The sequence below is a fragment of the Folsomia candida genome, unplaced genomic scaffold (assembly GCF_002217175.1).
Source record: "Folsomia candida strain VU population unplaced genomic scaffold, ASM221717v1 Fcan01_Sc009, whole genome shotgun sequence".
NCBI lineage: Eukaryota > Metazoa > Arthropoda > Collembola > Entomobryomorpha > Isotomidae > Folsomia > Folsomia candida.
In genome coordinates this window covers 4,053,489-4,068,287 of record NW_019091201.1, presented here as the reverse complement: position 1 = coordinate 4,068,287, position 14,799 = coordinate 4,053,489, and the positions used below count along the sequence as shown (strand labels likewise).

At 38.2% G+C, this 14,799-nt stretch overlaps 1 protein-coding gene across 7 annotated transcripts in view; it reads right to left on the bottom strand.

Moving 5' to 3' along the window:
- Nucleotides 1-14,799, bottom strand: part of LOC110854193 (tyrosine-protein phosphatase Lar) — a 224,196-nt gene that overhangs the window by 93,684 nt on the left and 115,713 nt on the right. For all 7 annotated transcript variants that reach the window (XM_035854767.1, XM_035854764.1, XM_035854765.1 and 4 more), the window contains exon 3: nt 10,118-10,262. In XM_035854767.1, the coding sequence (XP_035710660.1) occupies nt 10,118-10,262 (145 nt within the window). The remainder of the gene's footprint in view (nt 1-10,117; nt 10,263-14,799) is intronic.

Below are 14,799 nucleotides of genomic sequence, written 5' to 3'. Positions count from 1 at the left end.
AAACCAACTTATCGACGGACGGAAGAATATCACCATCAAATCAAACTTGGAGAAAAGTCTGTCTGCATCCAAAATTTGACTTTGACAAGGGAACCCTATTAAATGCCCGGGTAGAAAAAATTGAGGGGAAGGAGAAAGAAATAAAGCGTGTTAAACGAACATAAGAAAGTGGCGTTATACGGCAAGATGTATTTGTAAAATGAGAAGATATATGAGAATTATGTATTTTTGACCTTTGACCTTATCCTCAAGATCCTGTGTTAGTCGAATGTCGAAAATATTGACGCGTTGATTTCGTGGCAAAATTTCCTTTAAAATGATACCCCACATGAAAATCAAGGTTGATTTAATTTCGGACCACACCCCCTCGAGTTGCAGGAGGTGGTCAACCAAGAATTAAAAATTAATAGCACACCAGCTAAAACAGTGTTTGATTATGTTAAGACGTTTTACTGATATCCTGCCCAAAGACAGACAGACTTGCGGACAGACAAAACAATCACATCAAGCAGCTCACCCCACTTAATAAATGACGACGAGTGAAAGCATCCAGTCAATCTAGGAGAGAGGAAGTAAGAAAAAAAGCCAAATAAAATAATGGACGAGGAGAAAACAGTTGAGTCTGGTAATTCGAAATCGTTGTTCCACCAGTTGGGGGCCGGTAGCGTGGGTGTCTTGAGTACGATCGGAAATGAAAGTTAGAAAACCTACCTCGAGCGATATTGTTCTGATTGAGTACAGAAATTGCTCGAAATTTCAAATACGTTTTTTCATCATGGAAAATAAATAATCAAAAAATGCGGCGGCAAACCAATCAAAGTCAGTGTTTATAAGGGTAAAAAATAGATCCTCAGTACACAATTATTCCATGGGTAAGTTTTGTTGTTCCAAGTTTTTTTCTATGATTAGGAGGAAATCAAGTCTCACTTTTTTACTAGCTGGAAGGGAAAAAGGGGAAAGCGATTAGTGTTGTGTAGATGATGATGAACTGTTTCTCATTAGCGAAATCACCCTTTTTCCACTTGTGCTTTCACCTCGGGAGGAATTTTCGTCTGGAATTAATTTACTCTCTCTCGACTCGAACCTCATTCTTCTATTTCTCGCGAGTAAGTAAGTTGGAAATCAAATTTCACTTGTAAAACTGCATTCAGCATCATATTTTTTTTCTTTAGAATTAAGTATAAAATTTTGCTGATAAAAAATTACTACTCATTTCCCATATGAATTATTTTAATCAGGGGAGAAAACTTTGCGATAAAAGTTCTTCGTTTATGCATGATAAGGTTTTAAGAAGGTAGAATTTTTCGCTTGTAAAAGTGCATTCAGCATCATATTTTTGAGTTTTTTTACAAAATTTTACTGACATAAAATTATTAACCGTTTCATTTCCCATACGAAAAATTTTAATTAGAGCGAAAAACTTTTTAAAAATTCTTCGTTTATATGCATGAACCGAGGTCGAATTTCTCTTGTAGAACTGCATTCAGCATATTTTTTTCAAAATTTTGCTCATAAAAAATTTACTAACTGTTTCATTTCCCATACGAATGAGTTTATTAATCAGAAGAAAAACTTAATGATAAAAATGCCTCGTTTATGCATGACTAGGTTTTAAGGAAACAGAGGCCAAACATCACTTTTAAAACTGCATTCAGCATAATATTTTTACTACAAAGTTTTGCTGATAAAAATTATTAACCATTTCCCATACGAATTATTTTAATCAGAGGAAAAACTTGGTACGATAAAAAATTCTTCGCTTATGATAAGATTTTAGGAAACCGAGGTTAATTTTTTCTCCCTCCAGTTGCGGTGAAAATCCAACTTTCATCCATATTCATTAAGCCCATCACACTCTCTCCGCCGGAAGTGAGGCTTCTGCTCAACCTTGGCTCCAATCAGGGCGCAGCAGGACATTAAAAAGGAAGAGGAAGTAAAGGGTGAAACAGCTCATTTAACAAGGAACCTCGAAAATGAAGCCAGTCTTACATAATACGAAACGCACTATGTGCTATCGTAAAATTGGATAAGAAAGAGAACCTTATTAGGCTGAATATTGTACTGAAATGAAAACGACAATAAAATCAGACTGACAACGGGGACGCAAACCGGGTTCAACCCGGATTATGTTTTGGCTGATAGTTCGAAAGAACAATTCGTTAGAAACATTATTTAGCGCCGCAGTTGCGTAGGTGCAAAAAATCTGCATGTTTTGGGCGCCGAAAGTTCGCGAAAGCGCGCAACTGCTACCACATGCAAGGCACAGATTCTGCAGGAAACCGAGAGTTATCGCGAAATTATACTTGCAAAATTTTTAGTATTTCTAGCAAATGCCGGACTAAATAATGTTTCTAAAGAGTTGCTCTACAAACTAACATGGTCAAAAAATAATCCGGGTAGAACATGGTTTGCGTCCCCATTGTTTCCAAAAAATAGGAAAAAATTCGTGTAGCAGCAGCACCAGCTTTTGAAATAAAATAAAAATGATTCTTCTTTTTTGCATAATGGAGAAGTAACATTTGTGCAAAGGTGTGTTGCCATCTTGTCCCAACTGCGAATTTATATATTTTTCATGATGATACGCACATCGTGACCCTTTGTTCTTTTTTTTCTTGAACGTGTATACATTATCCTAACAAGATCATCATTTTTTGCTCAGATTTTGTAAAGGGTGGCTCGTGTTTCTCAGTCAGTAATCCTCACTTTTTGGTGCTGGGGAAATAAATGGATACATTTTTTACTCTATTCTCTCCCTACTACGGACCCGATGGCAAAGTAAATTTCGGTCAAATATTCAAATCTGCTCTGTTTCTTTTTTCTCTACGAAACGAGATCATCTCAGGAGCGGAAAACCCATAACAATCGATCATCATATGAAGTGAAAGTACAACACGTATTTATATAGGGACGTATGAACGTTATGTCGCCGTGTGGAGGTACAGTGTTTCGGGTGAAAGTAAGTAACAACTTGGGAGAAATAACGGGGAGAAAGTGGTATCTTGCAGGGGAATATTTTGACCTGGGAGAAATGCAAGGCGCAAGAAACTGCGTCCCGCCGCTATATTTAATACGGCGCCTGATTAGATGGCGCTTATTTCTTGCACCTCGCATTTCTTGCATTTCTTGCTTGGCAGTGCAAGAAATGTAGCAAAACGCAAGAAATGAAACACTAGCAAATAACCATTTTGCAAGAAATAAAGGCAAGAAAGTGGTTTTTGCAGCTATCTTGACCTGCAAGAAATTCAAGGCGCAAGAAACTCCTTCCCGTCGCTATACAGCGGGTGGCTAGATGGCGCATATTTCTCCCAGTTTCTTGCACTCGCATTTCTGGCATTTCTTCCTTCCACTGCAAGAAATGTGCCAACCTCCCAAGAAACGAAACACTGTCCACAAATAGCTATCACCTTGCCTAGACTAACATTTCTAACCATATTTTCTCGTCGTATACGTAGCAAGCAAGCTGCTTTCTCTCATAGTCAAAATAACTGGCAAATCGCCCCGAAAATAAAATACATGCCCCTGGGCCCTTTCCGTGTTTATGGAGTCGTTCGTCCCTGTGTGTGTGTATTACTCGCTTGTCTGCCATTTCAAATTTCAAACAGCCAACTTACACCACAGCTCAATTTTGCATCATCTCTTTCGCTCGGGCGCTGTAACGAGAAACTTAACCCCGAAAAGAAAGGTCTGAGCTGATCTGGAGAGAAAACAGGAAACGAAAGTACCAGAAAGAAAATTGGAAATATATTCTTCTTCGAGTAAAAGTGAGAGAGAGAGATGAATCTAGTCGGGGAAAGGGAAACAAAGGAAGGAATATGAGTCCTACCCGATCAACACATGGGAAAAACGGTCATGGTAAAAGTGTGCCTCAAGGTTCGTTTATACTTCACTCCTTGGTAACTTGCGCCATAGTTAAATTATAACATTGGCGCAAGTTATTCCAAGGAAGTGAAGTGTAAACCCACCTTTACGTCAGAATTGGTCTGCATAAGAAACATTGTAACATTGTAGATCGCGCAAAATATCAAAAATATCTAGATCGCACAAACTATCAAAAATATGTAGCTCGCGCAAAATTAAGCTGTGGTTTGGACCAAGTCTGGCACATTATGTTTATCGGGATGGTTTCCCAAAGTACGAATATTTCTTTAAAATTTGTGAATTGACAAGGTGAGGTAAACCGTCATTTGGGCCGTGTCTACCATACCGTTAATCGGGACACGTATCCCAAACCTACGTATGTTTGTACTTCATACTTACATTGTACTCGTGTAAAAAAAGAGACCCGCCTTGAGCCTAAAAGAATAATAAGAGATCGTTTCATATTTCCTAGTTTACTTTCACCTCGACTAAACTGCACCACAAGGAGAGCAAAAACGAGTGGAGAAAGCATGTGTGGTGTGAGTATAAAGGGACGATTCACATAATGTAGTAAATATTCCGGATAATTTTGACATTACAACTTTCTTAAGGAGAAAGTTAACTTGCAAAGAAAGATGATTTCTAAACTATGCAGTTTGGAGAAAGTAACGAACTTTTTTTTCCTTGGTTATCTTATCACTCCATCTTTTCCGCCTAGTTGACTTAAAACTACTTGGTAACTCAAGTACCGCACACACAGGAAGGAAGAGTAAAGCAAGGGTACGTCAGATTCAATAGGAGAGATACACTCTAAAAAATATGGTGGAGTTACATATACACTCCGAACTGGTACTGATTTGGTAATAACTTCCTACCGGATTGGTAGTAGTTTGTTTCTGAGTGGTAAATTTTTTTATTACCAAAACATTATTAAAGGGTTTTTACCACGCGGGTAGAGTCATACATATACGTTCTCCTGTCAGTAACAATTTAATACCAGGTTTCTTAGAGCGTAGAGTCACATAGATACTCCTTACTGGTAATAATTGCCTACTGGATTTGTAGTAGATAGTTTGTTTCTGGCTGGTAAATTTTTCGTTACCACAGCATTATTAAACGGTAAAAATGCCCCTTATTACCAGTGCCGGTAGAGTCATATGCTTATGTCTGTTTTCAGGACAGTAATAATTTAATACCACTTTTCTAAGAGTGTAGATACACATTATTTATAAGAACTGCTGGATAAGATAACCCCTCTTCTTGCCCCGCCATATGTGCGTTACACGATATTTGCACAACGAACGGAACTAAACCAGACTGATGGAAAGATAATCATAAAGGCGAGGTGGTTGGTTGGCTGAGGAGGAAGGGAAAGAAACAAAACAAGAGAACGAGGGGATGATGGCGAAGAGGATCTTTATCTCCTCGGGTCATTTTTGATATCATTTCATAAAACGATCTGATAGACTCGTTTCTTGAACAAACAAGCTGTGAAAGTGGGGAAGAGATAAGAACCTCCACGTCCACCGGCATACTAACTAATGTTCATCTTCATCCTCTCCTCCGTGGTTTCGTTTCGTGGGTGGGTGGACTGGGTATGATGGACTTTTATGATCTTTCATGGTGCCAGCTATCTAGCAAACTGATATGGAGTTAAGTAAGTAACTACACTATTATTTTGGTTGGAAGATGGGATGATAGGAAATTGGGTACACTTTGGAGAAAGAAAAATACAAAAAATAGGTCTTATTTACTAATTTAAGTAGTTTGTAAATACCATAAAATTGGGAAATATTATTATAAATCGTTGATAATTACTGTATAAAATGTGGCACAAAAGTAGATAACAGTAGTCCCAATTATCCCAAATATCATAAAATTGGGAAATGTAATTCCAAAATTTTGGAATTTATGAGATAAAATATGACACAAAGCCAGATATCAGTTAGTCTCATCCAAAATGTTTCATTTACAAATTTAACCATCTTATAAATACCTCACAAAATTGGGAAATATTACTTAAAAATTTCCACAAACTTATTCGACAAGAAAAATAATATTGTAATCGTCTCTTTGTTAGTCACGATTACACATTTCCGACACAACCTGTCCTCCCTGAATGACATAATGGATCGACAGGTTACAAAAAAATAAGAAATAAACAGAGAAATTCAAAATGCCCCGTTTATGCAAGATTGGATTCCAGCCATCCCTACATCTCTGCAGCACACGTTCGTATGCACATTATTCCGAGCTTGTTATGGTCGTTTGTTCCAGAGATGTAAACCTTTTCCGGATAATTTAATGCAATATAATACCACTCCTTCTTCTCCTTTGGAGGAAATGGAATAGGATCGAAAATCGAATATGCCATCGTTTGTATCACGATCAAATAAAATGGGGGCTGACTGAACTCAACTTCTTTCTCTCTGCTAAACTTCGCTCGAGCACAGTGGCCGCGGAAGGGTGAGGGGACAAAAGAGGGACAATGTCCCCACGGTTATTTTATGTCCTTATGATCTCCCCATGTTATATAAACCTTTCTCTCCCCTATCCTAGGATGTTAAAGTCCCCACATGTCCCCCTAGCTTCCGCGGCCACTTGATACTCAAATGTATGTGCATGATGCAGTGGCCGTGGAATTGTGTGGACAGAGGGACAATGTCCCCACGGTTATTCAATATCCCCATCATCTCCCCATCTTATATAAACCCCTGCCTCCCCCTGTCCTACAATATTAATGTCCCCCGATGTCCCCCCAGTTTCCGCGGCCACTGCACCGAGCAGCTCAATTCTTTTGTAAACTGTAAACCTAAACTGAACTAAATCGCTCTTTTCGTTCACTGCTTTCTTTCTTTACTTCCATTCCAATTTTTCTCTTCCCAAACAACAACAAAAACATTCAACATGTTTTTTTTTCGCAAGATTTTGTTTGCCTGCTCTTTTTTCGGGGGTATTTATTGGTTGGAGCAGTGTGCGTACGACATGACGTGACCCACCTATTTTTTCAGCCATGAAATAAATATTTATTGTTGGAGATCTCGTATACAAACGACAAGATCAGATTTGTGTGTGTATGTGTAAGAGAATTGGGACATGTTGTCTAAATCGGGAGTGGAGTGGAGTGGAAATTGATATTTTTTCGGATAAAGTCAACGTTTTTTGGTAAATTTAGAATTGCACACATTTTTCCATACGTATGAACCTGTTGGTAAAATGTGAAAAACGAAATTTTAGACTTGAAATAGACCCAAGTGAAAGCTCGGCTAAAATTTTTTGGAAAGAATTTTACCAAGAAATTTTTACCTGGTAGTAAATTGCGAAAAACGGAAAATGTTACACTTCAAATCGCCTCTAGTGAAATCAATGCCAAAATTTCTAGCAAAAAATTGTACGCATTCATTTGTACCTGTTGGTAAAATACGAAAAACGTGAAAATTTCCCCCCTACAAATTGTCTTAAGTGAAAGCTTGGCCAAAATTTTTCCCTGGATTGCATTTACTTCATCCTTCTTCCTATTAGTTTCCCTCTCTCCCACGGATTTTGGAGAGAGAGAAAGAAATCGGAAGTAAAAAAAAGTGTAACGTGTCCATGAAAACTTGGTCGGTCACCAGACGCCCAAGTAAAAAAGCAAGCAGTGAGCAGTGAACTAAACTCAATCTATTCTGCAGTGGAGGAATGCAATCCCATTTTTTCCGCTCCGATCCTCCAGCAATTTATCTTAACTTGGAGCCACGGCCAGCCAGCCACCTACATTCGTACGTACACAGCAGCTCCTTAGTCGCCGTGGATATGTTATGAGACAGGAAACGAAATGAAACCATGTTATGTTTAGTTATTTTATAGAGATGATGTTTTGTCCAGGCCAGTCCAGGGACTGTTTTGCTGGTGGGACTTGATTTTTTTGGCATAGCATGAAAAAAACGACCCAAAATAGGGATGCAAACCATGTTCAACCCAGATTATTTATTGACTATGTAAGTTTGAAGGAGCAAATCATTTAGCGCGGCACTTGTGCAGATGCGAAAAATTCAGCAAATTGTGGGCGTGCAAGTTTGCGAAAACTCTCTGTTTTCCAGCGGAATCTGTACCTGCAGCAGCAGATCCGCGTTTTCGCAAACTTGCGGCACCCAAAATTTGCTGAATTTTTCGCATCTGCTCAAGTCCCGCACTAAATCTTGTTTCTAAAGAGGTGCTCTTTCAAACTAACATGGTCAAAAAATAATCTGGCTTGAACACGGTTTGCGTTCCCATCGGTGGAAACCTAGTCATGCGTGCGTTAATTTAAAAATAGGCTAAAAATATGTCCGTCCCGCCATCAATTTTGCATTAAGGGACGGAACCCGGCCTGATTTCCCTCCTTGAAAGAAATTCGCCTACTTACTCAAGATTTCGCAAACGTCTCGATTACAAAACCCGGCCACATTATAAATATCATAACTAGTCGGTTGCATAACTGCTCTTTTACATAGCAGCAGCGACACCACTTCGGTCTGAGGAGGAGGAGGAGGGCAAACAAGCCCTTATTATTGGTTGGTGAATTGGACTGCGGATATTTCTGTGCTCTTTCTTCCGCATCATTGCCACGCACGGGAGCTCGAAAGCCAAGTCGAATCTGCGTTTGACTTTCTCTTTTTCATCGGATTTGAATCATTCGGAATCCGTTGTGCAATTCTCGAGTTGAAAATCAAGATTCTTTTTTTTCCTGTATTGAATGTGACCTTTTACTCGGCTGGCAAAGGAAGGAAGGAATGTTGACTGAAATTGGGAGGAGGTTCACGGCACGGGAGAAATTTTGGCGTTGGTATTTTTCAAAATGTGGTTTGCTTCAGTTCACACGAGGAGAGGTAGATGTATGTAGCTAAAAGTAGGGTTTCGTTTCGGGCGGGATTGCTTAAATTTGTTGCAGTGCAAAGTGATAAATGCAAGAAATGAAAGGTGCAAGAAGCTGGGAGAAAGTGCAAGAAATATTCACAATCTAGCGAGTCGCTAGATTGTGAATATTTCTTATGAATATGGACAGGTCGCTAGTAGCGACCCGTCCATAGCGGCAGGGAGTATGGTTTGATTTTTTAAATCAGACTTTTTTACAGCTTAGGAAGGACAGTCGCTTATTTAAAAAATCAAACCATAGTTTCCTGCACCTTGCATTTCTCCCAGGTCAAAATATTTACCTGTAGAAGAAACCACTTTCTCCCCATTATTTCTTGCACGTGGTTACTCGAAACACTGCCTGCAACCTACCTCTGCCTCTGCCCATTTTACTTTACTTTGCATCCAATGAATATTTAATTTGGGTTCGACTTGTGCCATGTTAGTGTGTTCCTCGTTAAAGTATCAGATTCCTCGAGTAGTTGACTGCACTTGCGAAATTTTAGGAGTTTCTAGTATTTCTAGGTCTAGCTCGTGGCCTGTTCTGGAAATTATTATTACTGCTCCGCTACGGGACAGAATGTAGTGAGTAAGTAATCGATCCGTTCAAGATTTTCAAATGGGGACACACGAGAGTAATTTCGCTCGAGAGTGATGTTTGCTTAAGTGGGTACAAACTTTGTGAACTTCAATTATGATACAGGTATGTATGTAGGGACATGTGCCTAAGTGGTAATTGTGGTAAAACCTCAAAATTACAGTCGTCTGCAATAATTTTGTTTTGTGGGAGAAAGAAAGAATGCTGACCTAATCAATAGAGAGACATTAGTAAAATAATAATGTGGTTGAGGCTATTTAGCCAACAGATAGGCTGAAGTAGGGGAAGGAAAGTGGTTATTAGGAGGGAGGGACCTAGTAATGCAAATGACCTTTTGACCTAGAGCAGGTCGGAGGAGGAAGTCTGTCGTAGTTTAAAAATTAGATGCCGATATGGAAAACACAAATTTTAAAAAGTTGAGAAAGTTATGGTCTAACGGACGGACAAAACGATCGCATCGGTAAGTACCCTTTCTCTCGTTAAACATTATTCTCCACTGGATTTACGAAGGAAAATGCCGATATGCAAAAACAGAATTTTAAAAAGTTGATGCATTCAAGAGTTTCATCTATGAACGGACGGACAAATCGATCGCAGTAAGTACACTTCCACTCATTACCAAATTTTTGCGTCTCGACCTCTGTAAATGAATTCCCATTTCGATGAAATTTTGTAAGACGATGACTCCAAAGCGTGATGACGACTTGATGACGAATGATGGTGACTTAAGACTCCGCATATTTTTAGGAAGCGAGAGAGCGCGAATTTTAAAAAAGGTTCGTAACTTACCCGTCGCGAAGGAGGTGGACACCCCAAAAATGACAATGGCCAAAAGCCAGGTCCCTGCCCAGACCCGGGGTCTCATGCCCTGTTCAGGGCACCGGCCAAATAATGGCCCCCGTGCTTTGGATGGGGATATGGAATTTTGACCCGGCTATTGAACCCCAAAAAGAAAAATAACCCCAAATAATTAGAAGAAATGGTGAGATGATCTTAATTCTAGGTAAAGCTAAATTTAGAAATAACTTAATAAATAACACTAATTAAACGGTAAAACACGGTTGATTGAGGTATTTATTTTCAAGGTGTAGAAGAGAACCACACGGTCACTTATTTATTTATTTACTAAATACGTCTGTCTTCTCATGATGATGACGCAAAATATTAATTGCATCATTAGCCGAATTATTAAGTGTTCATTTACATAATAAACATAACAACAGTCTTCTTTTGTTACAATTGTTACGTAATCCAAGAAACTGAGGTCATTTCTCTTAAACGAAATGATGATTAAATTTTTGTTGCGTAATAATTGAACTAATTTGTTTCCCGTTTTCTTTTCTTGTACGGGTTAAATTTCTTGAGGTATTTAGATTCAAATTTGGCAATTGTTTTCACAAAGAAACTAATTTTTTGCAACTTTTTTTTCCACAAATTTATTTTTTAAAAGTTGAGCACGAAATGAACGAATTATTATTTTTTCTTTGAAAAAATTGTGCAATGGCCTCGTTCCTTGCTTTCCTTCCGTCTCGAATTTATTTTTCTTTTCTGTATTCTTGCTCAAATTGGCCTCGAGTAGAAAAAATTGAGTTTGTCGATCCGACGAGAAAACTTTTTTGTAGAGATTTTAGTGCATTTCTAGAAAACAGATGCACATCCAGCTGCTGGCACCGAAGAAAAAAACTTTTTTCTATCCAGACGAAAACGAGACGTACAAATAAATAAATTTATTTATTTATCGTCGTCTCAACTTGCACCGAATTCGGGGACACAATAATAATGCAAAACAATGCAACTCATCACCTTCACCGAAAAAAACACGGAAACAACAACACTATTTTCGTCCCCAGACACTTTTCCTTTCTTCCTTTCTCTCACTCACTTTCTTTCCCAGATAAGAAACAAATAAGCTCGATTTGTTGTCACTCAGAGGAAAAGAGAAACCGAAAACCACGAAATGCTGATGCACCAACCACTTTTTTCACTCAATCACTCCTCTTCCGACTTCTTTCACTTTTTGGAAAAAATAAAATTTTTCTGAAACCAGAAACTTTCAATTTCTTGTTGATTTGATTTGATAATTTCCGTAAGTAAAAGTGAACCCGTTTTTTGTGTCTATTTTTCGTGGAGAGTGCGAGAAAAGAGTGAACCCACTCGTCGTAGTGAAGGCTAGAACTACACTGAGGAGCAGTTGGGAATTGTGAGCCCACAAGTAAAACCCGACTGGCAGGAGGACAAAGTGAGACGATGCCTGTATTTTCCTCAACCACTCTCCGAACCGAATCTACCCTCCATTTACTTTACTATAGTTATGTAATCCAAACGTATGCCAAATGTGAGAGTTTTGTGAAATTATATAATTTTTTTCGCTCTCCAGAGTTTTTAAACATTTTTAAAAAATGTGAGAACTTGATATTCGAGATTTTCTCTGCATTTTTTGTTTAAATTGGTTTTTCAGAGTTCCTTTCGTTCAGTGTTTCGGGTGAAAAAGTAACCAGCTGCAAGAAATAGCAGGGAGAAAGTGGTTTTTTGCAGGGGAATATTTTGACCTGCAAGAAATGCAAGGTGCAAGAAACTACGTCCCGCCGCTATAAATACTTCATACGGCGCGTGGCTATAGTTTGTATTTTAAAATTAGACCTTTTTTGGTATGCTATTTTTATAAAGAAAACGGTCTAATTATAAAATATGCACGTTAGATTGGCCCATATTTCTTGCACTTTCTTGCAATTTCGTGCACCTCGCGTTTAGTGCAAGAAATGTAACAAAACCCGTAACGAAACACTGCTTTCTTTCTTTTTTCACTATCCAAATATTATAATAGTCAAGTTCAAAGTTTTTATAGTATCAAAAATCATGAGCTCTTGAAATTGATAACTTGTTTTCACCGGCTTGAGGTGCAATTTAGAATTCCAGTCAGTCTGGCCTGGCCGAGTGGGAGGAAGCAGTGACATAACCAACCGCAATTCTCTATAAAATAAAGTTCTTGATCTCTGTTTATCTTGTAAGTAAGTAGCTCATCATGAAGACGAAAACTCTCCTCGTGAACTTGCACTTGGCTTCAATAATTTTGAAAAAAATACGGAAAACTCAAACGAAACTAAGGAAGAACGAAAGCTTTAACCTCGGAAAATTTACGGAGTAGGCCAGGGTTTTTTTTATTGATTTAGTTTTATTGACATACTTTTCCAGAGACGAATTAATCAACTTAAAGTTTAAATTATTTCACAAAGTTACAAAACATGTCGAAATTCTAATTTGATTGATTAAATTATTTATAGTACACTGGTAAATGCAACATTTCAAAATACAGAAAATGTAAAGTCAGACGATAAGAAATGACCACACAACGAAATATGTAAACAACTACGAGACGAAGACCACCCATCATCAAAAAAGGACGTGGACATCACAAAAACTAGGCCAGTCTCACTCTTTTTTGGACATAATGTATCTTTTATGTGGACTGGACTGGACCAACAATCGTCCACGGACCCACATTATCTAATCTACATCACGTGCAGGTCCATTTATACCACACCACAACTTGCTACATATGTATTAATGACGAATTGTCTTATTTTTTGTTACTTTTTAAGTATCATCATTTCAATTGTTTGGAGACATTTTGATAAATTTTGAGAGCCTGTGACGCCAAACGCAACATTTATCAAAAACCAACCACTTTTAGAAAACTGGTATTAAATCATTACCGACCGGAGACTCTACTGGCACTTTTACCGTTTGGAAATGTTGCCGTAATGAAGAATTTACCACTCAGAAACAAACTATATTACCAATCCGATAAGAAGTTATTACCAAATCAATACCAGTCCAGAGTATAAGTGTAACTCTACCAGATTTTTAACAGTGTATTCATGTAAATGTCACCAAACAGATGAGAAAAATATGTACGGACCGACCCAGAAATAGAAAATTTCTGAAAATGTGTACCGTATTTTTGTGTCTGAGTATGATATCGTCATCATCATCATGACCAGACCAGTATGACATTTCATTTGCATAATTGGCACTGGGTCACTCTGTGTACGTACGTATAATAATATCGACCCGGCCGGAAAAGTGGATCCCTAACGACACGACTACACTACACACTTAAATGGTTCGAGGAGCAAGAAACAGATATCTACAACATAACGATTCTACTGACTACTTTAGTAATGTACATAATAACGGAACGGGGCATCTTCCATACGTAATGTGATGTGCGTGGAGTGACACATTTCTACGGAAACTTTAAACATGAAGAGTTTCCAATGAGGAAATGAAATTTTGCGGAGAAATGGGTGCGATTTGGGTTAGTATATTTTTTTACTGAATAATAGAAACATGGCGCTTTCATGACATTTTGGAAAAAAATTAGTTACCTACTTGGTTTAGTAACCTTACAAACCATAATTAGTAGCGAGGAAAGTAAATTTTGGATTACAAAAATTTCTAAAATTTTGCACAGAAATGTTCCCTATGTGTTTTAGCATATTTTTACTCAAAAAACGGGACATTGCGCTTGCATGAAATTTTTGCCCGAAAATTTGAGCCACTTGTACATTTATATTTAAAAACCTTACTACGAAACGTAATTTTTTTGAAGAAATCAAATTTTTACCAAAAAACTGCTTACAATTTTGCCTTCTTTTTCTACATGTATGCACACTCCCCCCGTCACCATCACTTCCAATTGTACTACTGGATCCTGGATGAGAGACTTTTGAACTCGTGGGTAGCTGAATTTTAAGTTTGTTCGCGTATATGTATGCCTCTCCTATCTCTGCGTTGTTTGTCCCGTTATGTGTCCTATAAGGATGGAAAGTGGTTTCTGTCTCGTAAGTAGAATAAAATAAAGTAAAACACAAAATAGGAAAGCAACTCACGACCCTAGACGGAGAGAGAGACCATGAAATGCGGGATCCTTCTCCCATCCAAAAATATGTTGCGACTGGGCTTTTATTTCCTTCGAAATAGACATTTCCACACTCCTAATACTCTATTTCATATGGAATGGGCACTTTCTCCCACCCTTCTCGGACCACTTTCGCCTCCTGTGATGATTCTTTATTTTTCAGTTTTGACTTTCATTTCATCTCGTCCCAGGCATGGCTCAATTTCAATGTTTGTTGTGCAGGCAGAGAGACCATTTCCATTTACTTTTCTGTGATGGGACGCTAGGTGAAAGGAGGAGTTGGAGTGAGTGGTTTGGGCTGCATGTATTTCCCTAAAGGTGGGTAACTTACGTTTTGGTGGGAGGGATCGTCAGAGGACAACAAATGTGTAAATATGCATGTTTTATTTTTCTAAAGGTGAGCTCTTGGTAACTTGCGCCAATGTTGGGATTTAACTATGGCGCAAGTTACGAAAGATCATCGGAGGACATCTAGATAGGTACAAAAATATGCATGTTTTCTCTTTTTTCTAACGGTGGGTTTATTTATACTAGACTTTGGATAACTTAG